Source organism: Cnephaeus nilssonii, assembly GCF_951640355.1.
Source record: "Cnephaeus nilssonii genome assembly, chromosome: 13".
In the NCBI taxonomy this organism is placed as follows: Eukaryota; Metazoa; Chordata; class Mammalia; order Chiroptera; family Vespertilionidae; genus Cnephaeus; species Cnephaeus nilssonii.
In genome coordinates, this window is record NC_137084.1 from 60,637,329 (window position 1) to 60,657,159 (window position 19,831).

At 41.5% G+C, this 19,831-nt stretch overlaps 1 protein-coding gene across 1 annotated transcript in view; it reads left to right on the forward strand.

Annotated features, from left to right (window-relative positions):
- Window positions 1-1,005: 1,005 nt before the first annotated feature.
- Window positions 1,006-19,831, forward strand: part of HEPHL1 (hephaestin like 1) — a gene marked incomplete at its 5' end in the record, with an annotated part of 57,959 nt that continues 39,133 nt past the window's right edge. The window contains 2 exons of the mRNA XM_079787131.1: window positions 1,006-1,175; window positions 11,438-11,682. Of these exons, the coding sequence (XP_079643257.1) occupies window positions 1,006-1,175; window positions 11,438-11,682 (415 nt within the window). The remainder of the gene's footprint in view (window positions 1,176-11,437; window positions 11,683-19,831) is intronic.

Consider the following 19,831-nt stretch of genomic DNA (forward strand, 5'->3'; position numbering starts at 1 on the left):
AATCAAACCTGGGATCCTTGAGTCCACAGGACAATGCTTTATCTACTGAGCCAGACTGGCTGGGGCAGATGAGTTCTCTTTAAGCACTGAGATTCTAGGACACAGATTAGAGCATACAGAAGAATGGGCACTCCCTTCACCTTTTTGACCCAAAGACCTGCTACTGAATTAGGTCTTCATGTGCCTGAAGGGTATTCCTCCTGTATCATTGTCACTCATGTCCAGAAAGGCAGCTCAGTCTTAGGGGTGATAACCTCTAGAATTGTGGCTGAACTGGGTGATTGAACTCCTAATTTTTGCCGGTGGGATTTGAATTTGGTGGAGATGATTCACGAGCAAATGAAGAATTAGCGTGGTTTTACAATGTTGTTATGAACTTTACGATGTGAGTTGATTGTTTCATGTAGCCCTATAAAACAAGTCGCAGATGGCAGAGCATGATTGCATCATGCCCTCTGCTCAGCCGACGGAGATGAAGCCTTCTTTAGTGCTTGAGATAGTTCCTGATGCTCTATTCAGGCCAGCCCAGTATTCAGATTTTAATATGTTCTTATAATGGGTGTGGAGGAAAAAAAAACAAAAGAGGAAGAAGGCGGGGAAACCTATTAGCCCAATTAGTTGTACTGCCATTCCTGGTAATGATGAATGATTAATATCAGAGCAGAGCCCCAAAACCTACAGAAACAGGCCTGTTTGGCTTGGGCACTAAATAAATAAGCCAGTTACACATTTCTTGGATGGCTGGCAAAGGTTTTGTCGTCATAGCAACTCCCCCATCCAGCTTGCTCTGCTTATATGAGTTGTCAGCCTCTGTCCCAACCCCAAGCTCCTGAGGAGGAGGAGGAGGAGGAAGAAGAGGAGGAGGAGGAGGAGGAGGAGGAGGAGGAGGAGGAGGAGGAGGAGCTGGGCCTTGTCTCTTTCTCATTTATAACTAACTCAGAATGAGGGGGAGGGACAGGCAGGGTTGCCTCCTGCACACGCTGCTTGCCTGAGTTACATTCACAAATGCCTTGGAAGCAGCAGGCTGCCTGCATCCTTCTCATCACATTCCTGGGTGTGTCTGGGCTGGTTGGCGCAGTTACCAGAACATACCACATTGGAATTGTGGAAGAATACTGGGACTATGTACCCCAGGGGAAGAACATTATTACTGGGAAAAGTTTCGCAGAAGACAAGTGAGTGAGCATGGGGTCCCCATGGACTCCCAGGTTTGGCTTCCTTTTCACTCGACATGTGGAAGGTTATATTCCTTGGGTGGTGGTAATGGGGGTGAGTTAATGTAAATCAACAGGAGGGGTTTTGCGTTTGCTTGGAAAGCCCAGTCTGGGGGGGGGGGGTGCAGTTTGGAAGAGACATTCTTAACTCCATCTATTTGCTGAACCTTCTATTCAAAGCCTTGTCTGTGAAGAGCCACAGACACAACCAGCTGCTTGAATAATGGCTCATTCTATAAATGGACAGTTTTCATTAGACATTTCTAGTAACTCAAGGAAGTTCTTGATTCTGTTTTTTTAAAAAAAACAATGGCAATCTTTGAGATGGAAATTTGAGAATTTTCAAGAATTCTTCACTGTTAAAACACACATTGTTTTCTTAGTTTTTATTTTTTGGAATGAAACATCATCATTTTTGTTTTTGCTTTGTAATGTTTAAGAGAGGGACTGTTACAATAGATTTGGCTGGCGTTTAAAGAGCTTCCTTGAGTCTATAAGAAATGGCCTTTTCACTGGTGAGAGACTTGTTCCAGCCCCGACTCATTCAATCTGAGGGCAATAGCCTATCTCAAGAGCCCATGGTGTAGCTGGGTGAGATGGTTCTAGAATGTTCTATATCCATGATTTTTTTATTTTTGCAGAATATAGCCCTCGCTTCCTGTTTTCCTTGTGGGATCTAGTGTCTTATATCTCTTATTTGTTCCCTGGAGATCCATCTGAAGTCACCCCCTGGCTCCCAAAGTTGTTATGCATATTTTCAACTTTGTGCTTCTTAGAACAACTTTTGAGATGTTCTGGTAACCACTGTTGGATTTTTGGATGCTTGTTTCTTTTCTGATAAGGCAGAGCCTATTGCATTCAATATTCAAGTTCCATTTTCTAAAGATGAAATTAGTTGCTAAGCTTCAGTAAGAGCACAGGTTCTGCCAGCAAGTCTTTCAGAGCCAGGTCCCCCTGCCCTGGGCAAAGACCAAAGATCCAGTTGGCTTGGACACACGGCTTCCAGGCTATGCCACAATGGCGACACAGCCATAGCCATAGGTGTTTTGCTTGTTTGTTTTAAAATTAAAGAAGGATGATGCTTGTGCCAGCCAGGCTGCCAAGAAAGCCTTTTCCTTAAGCTTTGTACCAGGACATTTAATGTCCAGAGGCTATTTCCAAAGGAAGCTCTTGACTTCTTGGAATCCTACCTGTGCTGGCCTTTGGTGGTGGTAGTCTTCCCTGGGTATGGGATTTGAAAGGCTCCCCTCCCTGCTGGTGCCCTTCCCAAAAAATGGAACTCTGCCTCCCTCAAAAAACGCTCAATAGGAAATAGTCGTTGTGAGCCACCATTGGATGCAAGGCTACTCAAGATGTGTGTGTTGAGTGTAGTGAGTTTATTCCTGAGCTCAGTGTGATACTGGACAACCTTTCCATATGGTTGAGTAAAAAGGAATGCTATCTTTCTCCTAAAATGTCCATGTCAGTATTCTTTGTTCTTTGTTCTTACATAGGAATTCCATTAGAGACTTTCCTTTCATTGAAGCTTGTACATATTATTATTCCAATTTTACAAGCCAGGAACTGAGGTTCCACGAAGTACTTGACAGAGTTTATAGAGTGAAGGTAGCACCAAACACACATTGCTTTAGCTCCAGAGCCCTCCCCACCCCCCCTTAAACCATGAAACCTGTTTCTTGGCAAAGGTGATCCTTTCCAGCTGGGTTAAACTCAGCTTTGCAGAAGTCAGGGATTCCAGCAATTAGAAGTTCTAGAAAGACCTAATTCTTACCAAAGGCAGGTTCAGTCCACTTGTCACTCTTCTCAGAGAGACACTGAAAATGATCACCCGTGTCAGTGACCAAACTGGTTACCTATTCATTGAGAAGCCCAAAATACTTAAACCCTCAAATGTTGGAATGCTGTTTCCACAAGGCTGGGTGCAGGAGGAGTTAGGGGCTCTCTTTTCAGCCATAAGATGGTGCTTTGAAGAAAGCACAAAAAATGTATAGCCCTGGCTGGGTGGTTCAGTTGGTTGGAGTGTCATCCCATACACCAAAAGGTTGGGTGTTCGATATGCAGTCAGAGCATGTATGGAAGGAAATTGATCGATGTTTCTCTCTTGCACCTCTCTCTCTCTCTCTCTCTCTCTCTCTCTCTCTCTCTCTCTCAGTGAGGATTTTAAAAATGTATGAAAATAGTTATGGTGAAAAAGAAATGTAAAGAAGAGCCATGACTAAAACATAGTTTGGTATCAGATTAGAGTGAGATGGTTTAACAAATGTGGTTTCACATGAGAGGACTCCTGCTTTTAGGGACAGCTAGTATGTATATACAGTATATGTCATATTGGATGCCAAGGTCCCCACATGTTTCCTTCTGGTGTGTAAAGAGACATATTAATGCAGGTGGCTCCTGACTCTTGAGTGGGCAGCCTGGTTGAGTGTGCCATGTATATTGGTTTTTATCAACAATTATCTCAGGAAGTGCTACTGGTGAGGCAGGTGGCTCAGGGCAAGTCCCCAAGAAGGCTGCTGATCCTTGTTTGAAGACCACAGAACACATGTCTCAGAATCTACAGTTCACAGTTGTCACAGCTGTCACATGTGAAGATGCCATGATTGTGGAACATGTATGTGTGCTCTGCATGGTGCCATTTTCCCAGGAGCAAGGAATCATCTTGGATGATGTGGCCATGCTGTCGCTCAGCCTCCCGCAGGATGAGTAGGTAGTGTTTCTGAGGACGGGCTGCTATTTGGATATTCAGAACCAGACAAATGCTTGGTATTTAGAGGTTCCCAGCATTCCACTATGGCGGGAAAGAACCTGAAATAGGAATCAGGAGACCTGACTTCTAGTCCTTGCTCTGTCCCCACTTGTTAACTTTCCAACGTGGTGCCTTTGCTGGATCACAGGGTTCAAAATATAATTGAGATTATATCCACTAACATTTTCCTAGGAAGTATAGGATATAGGAGTTATATTCTATCTAGAAATATTTTTTCTTGGTGACTATATTCCCCCTCTTCCCTCCTGTGCCTAATGGGGACACAGGGCTCCTTTGATTTGCCTGGGGACGGTGTCAGCATTTGATCCATCGGGCCAGTGCTGCTCGAGCTTGTAAAGCACTTAAGGCATGACTGTGCTTTGGTGGCAAAGCCTGGTCTTGCATGGAGCCAGAGTGGGCTCACTTTATTTAAAGCCACAATTCTCACCAAAGCCCTCATTAGGCAACCAACATGTGCAGGCTTTTGCTTCCCAGTGAAACTCAGAGGTTTTTGTGGGCACTAACTCATAGGCAGAACCACACTTGAATGAGTGTGGCTGGCAACTGTTCAAACCCCAAGTTTAGGGAGTTCACTTAATCACAACACTGTGTAAGCCCAGTTGATGGCAAAGAGTTTTGAGCAGGCCTTGGATGGGTGTGAAGGAGAGACCCGTATGTCTACTGAAAGAGTCAACTGGAGGAAGCAGGTGGGAGAAGACAAGCTTTAAAATAAAGAGGAGGATTTCATCTTTTTAGGGTTTAGTCTTGGACAGACAGTGACTTTCAAATCTCAACTTTTATCTTATCAGCAGAAAAAAAAATCTTGTGTTGGGCCTGATGTCATGTGACTCTCTCGGGGTTGCTGTTATTTCCCTGTATCAGTTAGTGATTGCTTTTGGCAGCCAGTAGTGACAAGAATAGAGTGCCTTAAACAAATTAGGGTTTTGTATTCTCTTCTGAAAGAAATCCAGATGTGGGCAGTCCAGTATTGTTGGGACAGCTGGTATGACAGGATTTCAGGAGCCTTAACAATTTCTGACCCAACATCCCTAGCATGTGATTTTATTCCTCAAGGAAGTTAAGGGTCACAAGACGGCTGCTGGAACTCCAGCCTTCATGTCTATGTTCCAGGAAGGAAGAGAGGAAGGAAAAAGGTAGAAGGAGCAAATTTCTGCTACATTAGCCCTATAAAGCGCTCTCATTGATATGCCACCCAATTAATTCTACTTATATCTCATTGGATACTCCACACCTCAAAAGGAGCTTGACGATATAATCTTTCAGTTCTGTGCTTTTTGGCCTGAAAACAGTAGGATTTGATTCTTTTACTAATAAGTGGGGCATGAATTTTGCAAAGCAGCTGGCAGCCCCTGCCACCTTCCCCTTCCTCAGTTCTCCCTGTTTCCCATCCTTCACAAAACCCTCTTGATCCCCCTCTTCTCTTTCCCACCCCAAGGCCTGGTTAGTGGGGTTCTAGACAACATTAATATCTAAGTGTCATTGAGTCCTTACTATGTTGCAGGCATCGTCATAAAAGCTTTTCATGCCATGCAGAGGAGTGACAGATCTTCTGCCAAGTCAGGGGGACCAGGAGGCCCAGGGTGGGTTTTCCCAGCCAAGTGTGGCCCAGCAGTGGTCTGGCAGAGATGCCAAGGCAGCCTGGCGTTCTGGTGGATGTGGGGCTCTAGCATCAACTTAGAATTCTTGTTCCACTTACTAAGCAAGTAATTGAATCTCTGCCTCAATTTTCTCTTCAGTAAAGTGGGGATAATGATAGTCCTTTCTTGGTGGTGGTTGTGGTGGGGGTGTATGAGTTTTCTGTGGCTGCTATAACAAATTACCACAAACTGGGTGGCTTAAAACAATAAAAAATGTATTCTCTCCCAGTTCTAGGGGCCAGAAATCTAAAGTGAAGGCGTTGCCCTAACCGGTTTGGCTCAGTGGATAGAGAGTTTGCCTGTGGACTGAAGGATCCCAGGTTCAATTCTGATCAAGGGCATGTACCTTGGTTGTGGGCACATACCCAATAGGGAGTGTGTAGGAGGCAGCTGATCGATGTTTCTCTCTCATCGATGTTTCTAACTCTCTGTAAAAAAAATCAATAAAATATATTTAAAAAAAAATAAAGTGAAGGCATCGACAGAACCACACTCCATCTGAAGGCTCTAAAGGAGGATCAATTAATTGCCTTTTCCAGCTTCTGGTGGCTGCTGGCAATCCTTGGCTTGAGGAGGGGGCATCACTCCAATCTATGCCTCCATTTTCACATCACCTTCTCCTGTGTGTGTCTAATCCCCCTGTTGTAAGAACATTTTTAATGGCATTTAGGACCCACCTGGATAATCCAGGATCATCTCCTCATCTTAAAATCCTTAACATCTACAAAGGCCCCTTTTCCAAATAAGGAGATTAGGATGTGGACTTCCTTTGGAAGCCATTATCAACCCATAAGACAGGTATCAGAGGTAAAGCCTCTGGGTTAAGCACACAAGACATGTTAGCCGTCATGCTATCTCTCCTATCTCTAGGACTTCTCCTGCGAGCTGGAGCTCTGTGGGAAAGACACTTCAAACGGTCACATTTTCTTCTTTTCTGATTGGAGCTTTGCCAGAAATAATCACTACTCCCATAATTATCATTGCTTCAACATTCAGATACTGTGCATGGGGCTCCACATTTCGTCTCGTTGACTCCCCTTGATGACTCTACGATGGCCACCAGATGACAGCCAAGGAAACTGGGGTTCAGATCTCCCCAAGATCTCACAACCTCAAGTGGGGAAGTTGGGATTCAAGCTCATTCCCTTTGCCTTTCACGGTGTGAATTTGTTTTCAACTTGCCTTATGTGTGTTCTGAGGGGCTTCTGTGGAAATGAAGTGGGAGAAGGAGGAACTCAAGACTCAGGTGGTGCCAGGGAACCAGGGTGAGAGGACGTGAATGGCAGCACATCGCTTAGGTGGGATGGCTTTGAAATCATTAACCTAATTAGGGAGAGCGTGGCTGCACCTGAGTTGCAATGCATAATCACCATCTCCACCCTTGTCTTTGCCAAGTGTCATTTGTATCCATCTAGTCCTGTTTATCCTCAGTGAACAATGTCCCTTCTCAGACAACAATTGCTTATCCATATTGTGACTATAATGATTTCCCAGGTTTTCCCTGACCATACCTCTGCTGATGTTATTCAAAGCTCATCTTTACCCTGTTCTCATACTCTCTCACACACACTCAGACATTCAGCTCTATATGATATATTTGCCACTTAATATGGAAAACTGGGTGTTGCTATTTATTCTCCAATGCATATGCTTTGTCTTCCCAACCAGATGGTATGTCTCTTGAGTGCAGGGCCTGAGATTCACACATCTTGGCCCTCATTTCTAGATTAATGTCCCATATACAGGAGAGGTTCTACAATTGCTCAGTGGTTGAATGGATGGGGAAGAATCCTGCTAAAAGATCCAGACTGTGGGGGACAGTGGTTCTGGCAAGGTGCACACCCCCTGTGAGCTATGAAATCCTTGGAATCTAACCTGGAGTCCGCCTCTGCACTGGTTAGATGATTCCCAGAGGCAGGTTCATTCCCGAAGTGGTTAATCTCACCTGCTTTTAGAAGGCGTCTCTTTCGCAGTATTGTCCCTGGCCTTGGCAATGTGAGCGTTTTGCATCTCGTTTTATCCTTAAAGCAGTTGCTGATGTGAAACTTCCCTGCCCAACTGGATTCCTTCACAGCAGGACAGAGATACCTGCTCGATTTGAGTCAAAATGTTAGGATATATGCTGGGGACGGACCTGAGGGGTAGTGATCGCTCAGTCCATCACAGTGGGATCGTCCTGCAGCTGCACTATAAACAATATACAGCCCACCAATGAAGCATCCTAATGCGTGCACTCTAGCTACACCTCGGGCTGCTTTCTGAGGATGCCTTCCGTGAAATCACCCCTTGGTTTGTTTTGGGGCAAGACTTGCATTTTTAGAACTCATATGAGCTGGAGTCTCTGTCCAACTGTTACAAAGGTATACTGTGTTCTTAGGGGTGGTTGGCTGCGTAGACATTCTCTTCCATTCCTTCCCTGCCTCTTCCACTTCCAATAGTTCCTGTGGTTTCAAACAGTTACTATGGTTCTTCGGGCTGTTTCTATGGGTTTTGTGCTAAATACTATAGAAATGTGATTTCCAAACTTGCATTCACATCAGGATTGTATTAGTCAGAATAAGTCAGCTGGTGCTATAGTTACACATAACCTCCAAGTCTCGGGCTCACGCCACAGAGGTGTATTTCTCACCCACTGGGGTTCACCGAGGGCATGAGACTGCAGGACGCCTGGGTGAAGTAGCGAGCCAGGCTGCTTAGATCTGGAGGCTTCACTGTTGCCGCTGAAGGTTTCCCCTGCAGCCGACGAAGTGAGGGGTCTTGTAATTAAAGGCCCTGGCCCAGAGTGGCACATGTCACTTCCTCTCATAGTTCACTTGCCAAAACTGCAAAAGTTCTTTGTTCTCCCCTTCTGCTGGGAAGAAAGAAGACTCCCAATGGGCAAGCACTGGAAAGCTCTGCCGTGAGAATCGGTTAGTGGGCTCAGGAAACATAGATGCCACGGCCCTGACACAGAAAGTCTGATTCAATTGCCCTGAAATGGGGCCTGGGGACCTACATTTTTGGCAAATGTCCCAAATAATTCGGATATAGTTAGTACCTAGGTGGACATTTGGGAGCCATGGCTTGAGTAAACCTAATCCCTTCTCAGGATGAGATTGACACATGTCCAGGAAGGTGCAAAACAAGTCAATATATAACTCAGTGCTAAAATATGCAGCATATGCAATAAGTGCTGTAAGAAGTCAACCAACAGTTCTCCTCCCTCTCGTTTGGCTGGCTCTGCCAGGCAGTTCATGATAAGGAACTTTTGCTCAGCATGCATATGCATGTGTGTTTACTGGTGTGAATGTGTGTGTGTGTGTGTGTGTGTGTGTGTGTGTGTGTGTGTGTAGCCCAGAATAGAGAAGTGAGGGGGATCAGATGTTCAACAGTATTTTTGATCCGCATTTGGGAATTCCCATTTGGGAATGCAAAAATACTGTTTTTCTATCCGTACTTGAATGAATCCTCAGATGTGAAACCCAAGGATACAAAGGATCAACATTATTTCTTTAAAACAACCTGCGTGTAAATGGACCCACACAGTTCAAACTTATGTTGCTCAAAGATAAGCTGTATATCCGATGATGCTTGGGTCCAGGGTAGAGTTTGTGGCTACAAGAAAATATCCAGTGAACATCTTTCCGGAAATCCACCAAGTAACCTTAAGAACTTTGGTTTGCTGGGCTTGCCTTTCAAAGACTGTTTTCTTTCTCCCAGGGACTTGCTAACAAGGAGGGTTTACTTTGCCTTTATAAATTGATGCTCTTTGCACTACAAAGTTAAAAGAAAAGCATTTAATTAGGCTACAGCACGGTTTTAAAGTTAAAAGTTGATTTTTCACAACCTTATCACTTCCTCACTCTAACTAGCTGAGGCAGGCAGCCTGCCCCAGACCACCTAATATGATCATAGGACAAGGTCAAACCTGTCAGCAAAAAGCCCTTTTAACGAGAAGCCCTTGGTCTTGGGGGTGGGAGAACTTCCAGGGGTCCTCAGCTGAGCCAGAGGTGGAACATCTGGGCCTCAGCTCTGAAGGGCACTAGAACGTCCCTAGGGTACTGCAGGCATCACTGAGGGGACAAAATTCCCTGGAAATGACATTGAAGGTGAAGAAAATGACTTCTCATTTTGTGTCTGATTGGTTAGGCTGAGTCACTTGCCCCATCACTGGAGCTGGGGGTGGAGCCCTCTCCAAAGTACTTAGCATGAGAATGGGAAGGTGTGCTATCAGATCAAAGAATGGTGTGTGGGCACGGACTTGGCACAGCTCCACAGTATCTACTACATCAGCCCTTTCCATATCATTGCTTGGGCAGCTCCTCTTTGATCTTCGAGGCCATATTTAGGCATTACTTCCTCTAGAAAACCTGCCCTGATCTGTCTTCCCCTCCAGATTAGATGCCCCAGAACATCATCTGTGTTCTCATGACTCTCCTAGAATGAGAGCTCCTTCCAGGCTTTGCCTTTTTGTTCTGTAGCCCAGGTCTGACATAAAGTTTGTTGAGTGACTGAGAGGGAATGCATGTGTACATGCAGGAGTGTGTGTGAGAGGGGGGCCTGCCTCTCCCCCTCAGAGGGCTCAGCTACACGAGGATGGCTGCACCCGACGTGGTGGAGCTTTCCTTCCAGCAGAAGCAGTTCGTCCGGGGTGGAGCCCTGTGCTAAGCACACAGACGGAGAGTGGGGAGGGGAGGCCCACCTTCCCGGGAGCTGGTGTGGCCACCTCTGAGGTGGTGTCAGCAGCGCTGCTATTGTCTCAAGCTCCCAGACCCTGGGACAAAGTGTCCCCTTCCCCCTGGAGCCCCAGGAGGGCATTTGCTCACATCACATCTTACAATCCTACTTTTTCCACATCTGCTCCTTTCTTTCTATTGCAACTCCACCCCGCCCCCATCTCCACTGGTCTCCTGACAGCTCCCCTGCCCCCTCATTCATGCTCTCCCCTTTGCCCGACTCTTCTACAACTTGCACACCACTGTCACAAGGATGGTCCTGAAAGACTGATGATCATGTCACCACTTTAGGAAAAACCTCCGTGAGTCCTCAGTGCTTCCAAGATAAATCCTCAATGTTTCAACCTGGAATTAAAGTTCCTGGTCAGTCTTCTTCCAGATGTTCCATGCATCCATACTTCTCACTGCTCCTCCCCTTCCAGACCCATAACCTCCAGCCTAGAACCTCCTCTCCCCCAAAATGACGGGGACTGCTTCTTTCTCGTGGCTTATGCTCGGTCCCTGCCGAGTGTCCTCACTTTTCCGTTTTGTTATCTAATCCTCCTCCTCCTCAATTCCTGCATTTTTCCTGAGGTGTTTACTGACCTCTTCAACCACTGCAACCTTTTCCTTCTCGGAACTAATTATTCCTAGAAAATGTGAGCTATATCTGATGCTTCAACCACTCAGTTGGCACTTGATCAAATACTGCTCTAGGCAGTTCCTTAATTTTTCCATTATTAGGTCATAAGCTCCTTTGTGTCCCCCCACAGCACCCAGCAAAGTGCTGGGAATGCAGCAAGTGCATATTAAGTGTTTGTCAAACAAAAAAGCAAAGGCGGGGTAGGGAGCGTGTTGAATGAAAGGGGGCAAAGGGGCAGCGTGACTTTAGGGTGTTTGTGTTTTGTTTTAATCTGTGCCTTTTGGCTTGTCACTTAACTCTCTCAGCCTCCGTTTCATCGTCAATAAACCAGGGATAATCTTACCAGCTCTCCAGTGGTGACAGGGTTATGGTGAACACCAAAGGAGAAATTATAAGTGCATGTACTTTATGACCTGTGAAGGCATGTTATTAAGATTTTCCTTTCAATTTCCACTTTTAAATATTTTTCTTCTTATTTTCAGACTTGCAACCTTATTTCTCGAAAGAGGGCCCAACAGGATAGGTGGTCTTTACAAAAAGGCTGTTTACAGACACTACACAGATGAGACGTACTCCACAGAGATCCCCAAACCGCCCTGGCTTGGATTCCTGGGCCCCATCTTGAGGGCTGAAGTGGGGGACGTGATTGTCATCCATTTAAAGAACTTCGCTTCCCGACCTTACTCTTTGCACCCACATGGTGTTTTCTACAACAAAGACTCAGAAGGTAAATGTCAATCCTGTAGTATTGGTGTCCTGTCTCTATTTCATAAATCAGGCAACTTCCCATTACAGGGAAAGGGATTCTAAGAGCCCAATGATTGCACGGATTCATGTGTCTCCTCCCTGTCTCCTTGTCTCCCATCTCCATCTCTTCCCCCTTCTCTTTCTCTTCTTCCTTTTCCTCTCCCTTGTTTCCACCCTCCCTTCTTTCTTATTCTTGTTTATGTTGATTCCAAGCTGGGTGCTGGACTCCCTTGGCACAAGTGCCCCCACACCCCCAGCAGCACACTAACTTTCGTCCTTGTCAATCACTCGTGACTGGGTAGCACACTGGATAAGGAGGGCACGCCACCAACAGCTTCCAGGGCCTGTCAGCAGTAACAGACTTGGTGTGGGCAGCGTGTCTCAGGGCGAGTTGACCTCAACGCCCCCGCTTAAGGCTACTGTCTTTGGCGCTTCGTTTCTGAAACTCCCCAGTCTTCTGTGCACTGCAAGAGCTTCCACTATGCAGGTTCTTGAGTCCTCCCTGATGGTTTTTTAATTTTTAAAAGCGATATTCTTGGACTTTTGATATAAAAGTACTTCTGAGACTTCAAAAGTTTTCCATCCTTTTCCTCCACTCGAAGTGTGCAGCAAAGCTCTCATGGTGTTCCTGAGTCCTCCAGGACGAGCACATAAAACTGTGCCAAGAGAGTTCTGTGACTCCAAGGGTTAATGCCTGATGCATTTTCTTTAACATGGTTTTGTGAAAGTATTATTAATGTTGCAGGTAGAAAGCAAAAATGCGTCACGATAGCGGTGCCTGTCCTTTTAGCTATAGAGAAAGTAAGGCCATCTGTGAATCTTTAATTTTGTCTTAACCCCTTCATATGTTTCTGGGGAGCATACCTTAATTGAGCTGATGGTGTTCTGGTAGATCATCTAGACCAGTGACTCTAAAGCTTGATAAGGTTACAGAAACATTTTTATTTTTTTTTTTACAAATTGTGGTAAAGTACACATTACATAAAAGTTCCCATTTTACCATTTTAAGTGTACAATTAGTGGCATTAAGTGCTATAAATGTAAGGGTTTATTCCAGGGATCTCAATTCCATTCCACTGATCCGTGTGCTTATCCTATCACCAATGCCATACTGTCTTGATTACTAGGGATTTATAGTAAGTTTTGAAATCGGGTAGATAAATCCTCCAACTTTGTTCTTCTTTGCAAGACTTTTTAGCTTTGCATTTCCATATACATTTCAGATCTGCTTATTAATTGAAAAAAAAAAAAAAAAAGGACCAGCTGGGATTTTGATGAAGATTGCATTGAGTTGCTCTATCACAGGGGGAGGGGGAGGAATTGCCGTGTTTATTTTAAAAATGAACTACCATCTAGATAATATTTTGAGTTTCCAGTCCATCAACATGCAATTTAGATCTTCAGGTTTTAGTTTCTAGTGTACAAGATTTGCATTTCTTTTTGTTGTTGTTAATCCTCACCTAAGGATATTTTTTCCATTAACTTTTAGAGAGAGTGGAAAGGAGGGAGAGAGACAGAGGGAGAGAAACATCAATGTGAGAGAGACACATTAATTGGCTGCCTCCCGCACTTGCCCTGGGCCCTGACTGAGGCCAGGATCTAGCCTACAACCAAGGTACATGCCCTTGACCAGAATCGAACTCAGGACTCTTCAGTCCTTGGGCCGATGCTTATCACTGAGTCAAATTGGCTAGGGCTGCATTTCTTTCGTTAAATTTATTCCAAAGTATTTTATTTTAATGCTCTTATAAATGGAATAGTTTTCTTAATTTTATTTTTTGATTGGTTGTTGCTGATTTATAGAATATAATTGATTTTTGTATATTTATCTTGGATCCTACTATCTTGTTGAACTGGTTTATTAGTGGATAGTTAGAGGGGTCCTTGGAATTTGCTATATATAGAATCATGACACTGTGAATAAAGGCAGTTTTATTTCTTCCTTACCAATCAGTGTATTTCACTTTTTTTTTTCTTTTGCCCAATTGCACTGGCTGGAACCTTCAGGACAATATTTAATACTAGTGATGAGAGCAGACATTCTTGCCTTGTTCCCAATTTTAGAAGAAAACATTCAGTCTCCCTCCCTTTAAGCATAATGCTAGCTGTGAGTCTTCCTTAGATTGTCCTTTGTCAGGTTGAGGATGTTTCTGTCTGTTCCTAGTTTGCTGAGAGTTTTTAATTTGTTAAGTTTAATTTGTTATGGATTTTGTTAATTACTTTTTGGCACATATTGAGATAATTCTATGGTTTTTGTCATTTAGTCAATTCATGTGTTATATTACATCACTTAATTTATTTATTTTTTAAAAAAATATATTTTTATTGACTTCAGAGAGGAAGGGAGAAGGAGAGAGAGATAGAAACACCAATAATGACAGAGAATCATTCATCAGCTGCCTCCTGCACTCCCCAGATCGAGCCTGCAACCCGGTCATGTGCCCTGACCAAGAATCGAACTGTGACCCCCTGGTTCATAGGTTGATGTTCAACCACTGAGACACGCCGGCAGGGTCATCACTTTATTTTTTAATGTTAAGCCAACCTTGCAATCATAGAATACATTTGGTCATGTTATATAATTTTCTTGATATGTTGCTGAAGTCAGTCTGCTAATATTTTGTTAAGAATATCTGTTTTTACATTCATGAGGAATATTGGTCAGTGTTTTCGCTGCTTATGATATCTTTATCTGGTTTGGTAGGAAGGTAATGTGTGTCTCATAGGACAAATCTTTATCATTTCTTTTTTTTTTCTTTTTCTGTTGTTTTAGGGATAGTTTCACTTTTGTTTTCTAGTTTCTTAAGGTGGAAGCTCACGTTATTGATTTGAGACTGTTATTCCCTTTTGACATAAGTGTTTAAAGCTCTAAATTTCCTTTTAAGTACTACTTTAGCTGTATGCCACACATTTTGGTATGTCTTATCTTTGTTTTTTATTTAGTTCAAAAAATGTTACAATTTATCTTGTGATTTCTTCTGAGACCTATAGGTTACTTAGAAGGGCATTGTTTTATTTCCAAATACTTGTGGAATTTAAAAGATTTATTTCTGATAATGATATCAAATTTAATTTCATTGTGATTGGAGAACATACTTTGCATCCTATGAGTTCTTTTAAATTTATCAAGATTTATTTTATGTGTATGTAGCCTATTGTTCATCCTGAAGAATGTTCCATATGCTCTTGTAAACAAGGTGTATTCTGCAGTCATTGGGTAGAATGTTATATAGATGTTATGTCTAGTTGGTTGATGGTATTGTTGAAGTCTTCTACATTCTTGCTGATTCTATCTTCTACCTGGTTCTATCCGTTATTAACAGGAGAGTGTTGAAATCTCTAACAATTTTTGTTGAGCTGTGTATTTCTCCTTCAATTATATCAGTTTTGATGTATGTGTTTTGAGACTCTTTTGTTAGATGTGGATACATTTATAATTGTTATATCTTCCTGATACATTAACTCTTATCATTATGAAATACCTATCTTTGCTCTAGCAATATTTCTTGTCTTAAAATACAGCTTGTCTATATTGACAGCACTTCAGCTCTCCTGTTGTTACTATCTGCATTCTTTTACTTTCAACCTATTTCTGTCATTGAATCTAGGAAATAGACTGCATATAGCTGGATATCATTTTTTTGGGGTCCAGCTTGACAATCTCTTCATACTAATATGGATGCTTAGAATATTCATATTTAATGTAATTATTGATTGGTTTCATCTACATTTGTCATTTTGCTAGTTATTTTTTATATGCCTTCTGTCTCTTGGTTCCTCTGGTCCTCCTTTATTGCCCTTTCTGGTGCTAAATATTTTAAGTGTATTCTTTATATTCCTTTATTAATTTTTTTACTACATATTGAATTATTTTTTTTATTGGTTGGCCTAGAGATTATAATATGCAACCTTTAACTGATCACAATATACTCCATATTTTTACTGACCTAGTTCTGTTAAGACATAGAAACTTTGCTCCAATAGTGCTTCATTCTCTTCCCCTCTTTTGTGCTACTATTGTCGTGTTGTCATTATATCTATAATAATAAAAGCATAATATGCTAATTAGACCGGATGTTCTTCCAGACGTCCTTCTGGATGACCTTCCGGACGAAGCCAAGGGCTGTGAGGGAAGCCCCAGTCCCGGGTGCCAGAGGGAAGCTGGTGCCGGCAGCTGGGGGGAAGAAAGGCCTACTCTTGCACCAATTTTGTGCATCGGGCCTCTAGTCTCTCTATAAATACAACAATGTGATGCTGCACTCAGTACTTTATATTATCTTATGATTTGGAAAGAGTTAAGAGAAGAAAGGAAAGTATTTGTAGAACTTTTTATATTGATTCACATATTTTCCACTTTGGTGCTTTTCATTTCTTCCTGTAGATTTAAGTTACTCCCAAGTGGTATTTCCTTTTAGTCTAAAGGACTTCCTTTAGTATTCCTTAAAAGACAGGCCAGCTAGCAACAAACTCACGCAACCTTTATTTATCTAGAGATTCTCTATTTTGCCTTGTTTTAGGGGGCAAGTTTTGCTGGACATAATATTTTTCAATGGTACCCCCTACTAGCACTTTGAGTATATAATCCCAGTTTTTGTCTTCTCATCTTCAATATTCAGAAGGGAAGTCAACTGTTAATCATGTTGATGCTCCCCTGTATGTGATGACTCATTTTTCTTTCTGTTTTCATATTATCTCTTTGCCTTTCAAAAAAGTTTGACAAAAATGTTTCTATGTATGGATTCCTTGTATTTATTCTATTTTTGATTCATTAGGCTCTTTTGATGTGCAGATTAATGTTTTTCACCAAATTTGTAACATTTTTCAGCCATTATTTCTTCCAACATTTTTCCTGCCTCTTTTTCTTCCTCATTTCCTTTGGCAGACTACTATTACACATATGTTAATGCACTTGATGTTCTGTTTATTTTCTTCAATCTTTTTCTCCCCCTCTTTTCTGATAGGATAATTCTATTAATCTATCTTCAAGTTCACTTATTCTTTCTTTTGCCATCTTGAATTGTTGTCAAGCCCCATCTAGTGAATGTTTTATTTCATTTATGTATTTTTAAATGCCAAACTGTAACTTGATTCTTTTTTATAATCTAGCTCCTTATTAGATTTTATATTTGTTGAATCATTTTCTCTGTTTCCTTTAATTATTTGAATATAGTATTTTTTAGTTGTTTGAAAATATTTATAATAGCTGCTGAAAGTCTTTATCTGCTAGGTTCTATATCCAGAGACACTTAGAGAGAGTTTCTACTGGCTGTTTGTTTTCTCCTGAATATGGTCACACTTTCTTGTTCCTTTGCTTGTCTCACTTTGTTGCTGTTGTTGAAGACTGGACAATTTTGAGAATGTATTGTAGCAACTCTGGATTTTGATCCCTCCCTCAGACAAGGTTGTTTTTATTGTTTGTTTGCTTTTTTGTTTAATAACCTGCCTGTGATAAATCTGTTAAATCTGTCTTTTCTATAGTGTGTGGCTACTAAGGTTTCTGCTCTTTTTTTCTTTCCTTTTTTTTCTTTTTAAGCCTGGCTACTGAGAGTCTCCTCTATATCTGCCTAATCTAAAGGACAGCAAATGATTGGACAGAGGTTGCATCAGTAAATCTTCTGCTGTCTGCCATTAGATCTGTAGGTAGATAGGAAACACATTCAAAGTTTAGGTGTTTTTTTATCTGCCTTGGCTTTTACTTTTTGCTGAGCCTGTTGCCTCTTCTCTTTGAATGCACACAGCATTAGAGCCAGCCATGAGTATGTAAATAACCGATGTTTCAAGCATAAACATTGTTGTATGGTTTTATTTAATTTCTAGAGCACAAACATGGTTATATTTATTAATTTCATCCAACTTTGTAGTTCCTTTCGGGGAGAGAATTTGAAGACCTACTCACTCTCTTTTAATCAGTTTTTATCTTGGCTATAGTTGCAAGCTTGCCAGTCTTAGAATCTCTCCTCAATTCAATTTAGTGTTTACTGTGAACTAGACACTATACTAGATACCGGGGCTGCAAAATCCAGTATCTGCATGATTGTTACCTCCAAGATACTCATCTGAGGAGAGGTAATGAAACTTAGAGTTAGGTGGGTGGGAATAACATTAATTTATCAGTTACTGTAAGCCAATGCCTATACTAGGGCTTTTACAATAATCTCATTTAATAATAGAATTAACCAGTTCTTTCTTGATCTCCATGTGAAATATAATTAAGTATTAAGACTATTTTAAAAAGAACATTTATTGGTTTTTTTAAATATAGAAAAGAGTACAGAGAGGTATAAAAAGTAAAAGCCCCTCTTACTTGTCTTTCACCTGAAAGACAATTAACTTTGTAATTTTTTTGTAAATTTCTTCTAGAAAAATTTAAATATATGTTATTGTGTGTATGCATATAAATGCTTATTCATGTATAAAAAAGAGAAGATATTATAATGCATTTTGTTTTTCATTTTTTACTTCATCTTGGAGATTTTCTCATATTATTACATATAAAGAGACCTCCTTTTAACAGTTATAGTTATACAATATTCCATTGTATGAATATACCACTTTGGTATTGATGATTATTTAGGTTGCTTTCAGTTTTGGGTTGATACAGTCTAACATGAGAGTCAGGCATTAGTCAAGCAATTACACACATTTTATATATATATACATATATAATTAAAAATTTAGATAAGTGCTATTAATAAATAATAACCAATGTTTATTGAATGCTTACTGTATAATAGGCACTATGATAAATGTTTTATAGATATTGTATCATGTAAACCTCAACTACTGTATGAAGTAAGGATTATAATTATCATCTTACAGATAGGAAACTAAGACTCATAGCGGAGAAGGGAATTGCCCAAATCACAAGCTCACAGTGATGGAGAAAGGATTTGATTCCAAGCAAGTCTAACTTCAGTAGCTGTGAACTTAACTGCTATTTCTACTGCCCTTCTCTCTGTGTGATGCATTTTAGAAAACTGACCTAGTCCAGGGAGTTCAGGATTGCTTGAATCAGACTACGCTGGGCCTTGCAATCTATTTCAACACATTTGACCTTCATCCCAAAAGTGATTTTAAGTAAAGAACAATATAATCAGATTTGAGATTTAAAAAGACACTCTTTCTATGGCTTGGGAAATGATTAGAGAAGCAAGAGATGCTGTGAAATCAACTAGGAGGTCACTGCAGAAGTCCAGGTGAGAGATAATGTTGTTTGGACTAGGACTGTGATAGTGGAAATGGAGACATCTTGAAGAAGCAAAGACAGGACCTTGTGGTGTTTTGGAAATGGCACAGGAGGAAGAGGAAGGTGAATAGAATGCTTCTTTGTTTTTAGCTTGTGGCATTGAATATTGGTGGTGTCTTTCATGGAGGGAGGAGGCAGTGGCTGAGGGCCAGGTTTGGGAGAGCTAATGTTTTTGGGGAAGGTTGCTTTTGAGATCTCTCTGAGATTTACAAGTGGAGATGCCCAGTAGACAGGACGATGTCAGTGTAAGGTTCAGAGGCCAGGTTCAGGCTGGAGATAAAAGTGGGAGTTGCTGGCATGTAGCTTGTTGGAGTTCTGTTGGGATGGGTGCTATCAAGCAAGGAGAGAGCTCTGGGCATGGAGCCAGCTTTATAACTTGAGGATTTCTGACGTTGAACGGCAGATAGAGGAGAATGTGCTGGAAAAACTAGCCTGAAAAAGAGTTGCCAAAGAGGATAGTGTGATGTCACAGGAGCCAAGGGAAGTGAATTTTTTACGAGGGAGGAAAATGACAATAATATCAAATGCCACTGAGAGGTTAGGTAACAGGAGTTTTTTAAAATGTCCTTTGGATTTAATGCATGGTGGGCAGCACTCTGGATTTTCCCTATTCCTTTATCAGGTTAGATCAATTATCAACTTAGAAAGCAGTAAACTACATTAGTTTAACTTTAAGTAAAAGTGGTTTTGCCAAATATTTTTCAGTGTTATATTCTCACATTATATTAAGAGACAATGTAAGACATTATTTTTAAAAATAACATTTTTGTACCTTTGAAAACATCTAAGACATAATTTGTTATATTACTCAATAATTTGTATATAATTATTTTCTTGAAAATATTATCTTAGAATTAATATCAACAAAAAGTTCATCTCCCTT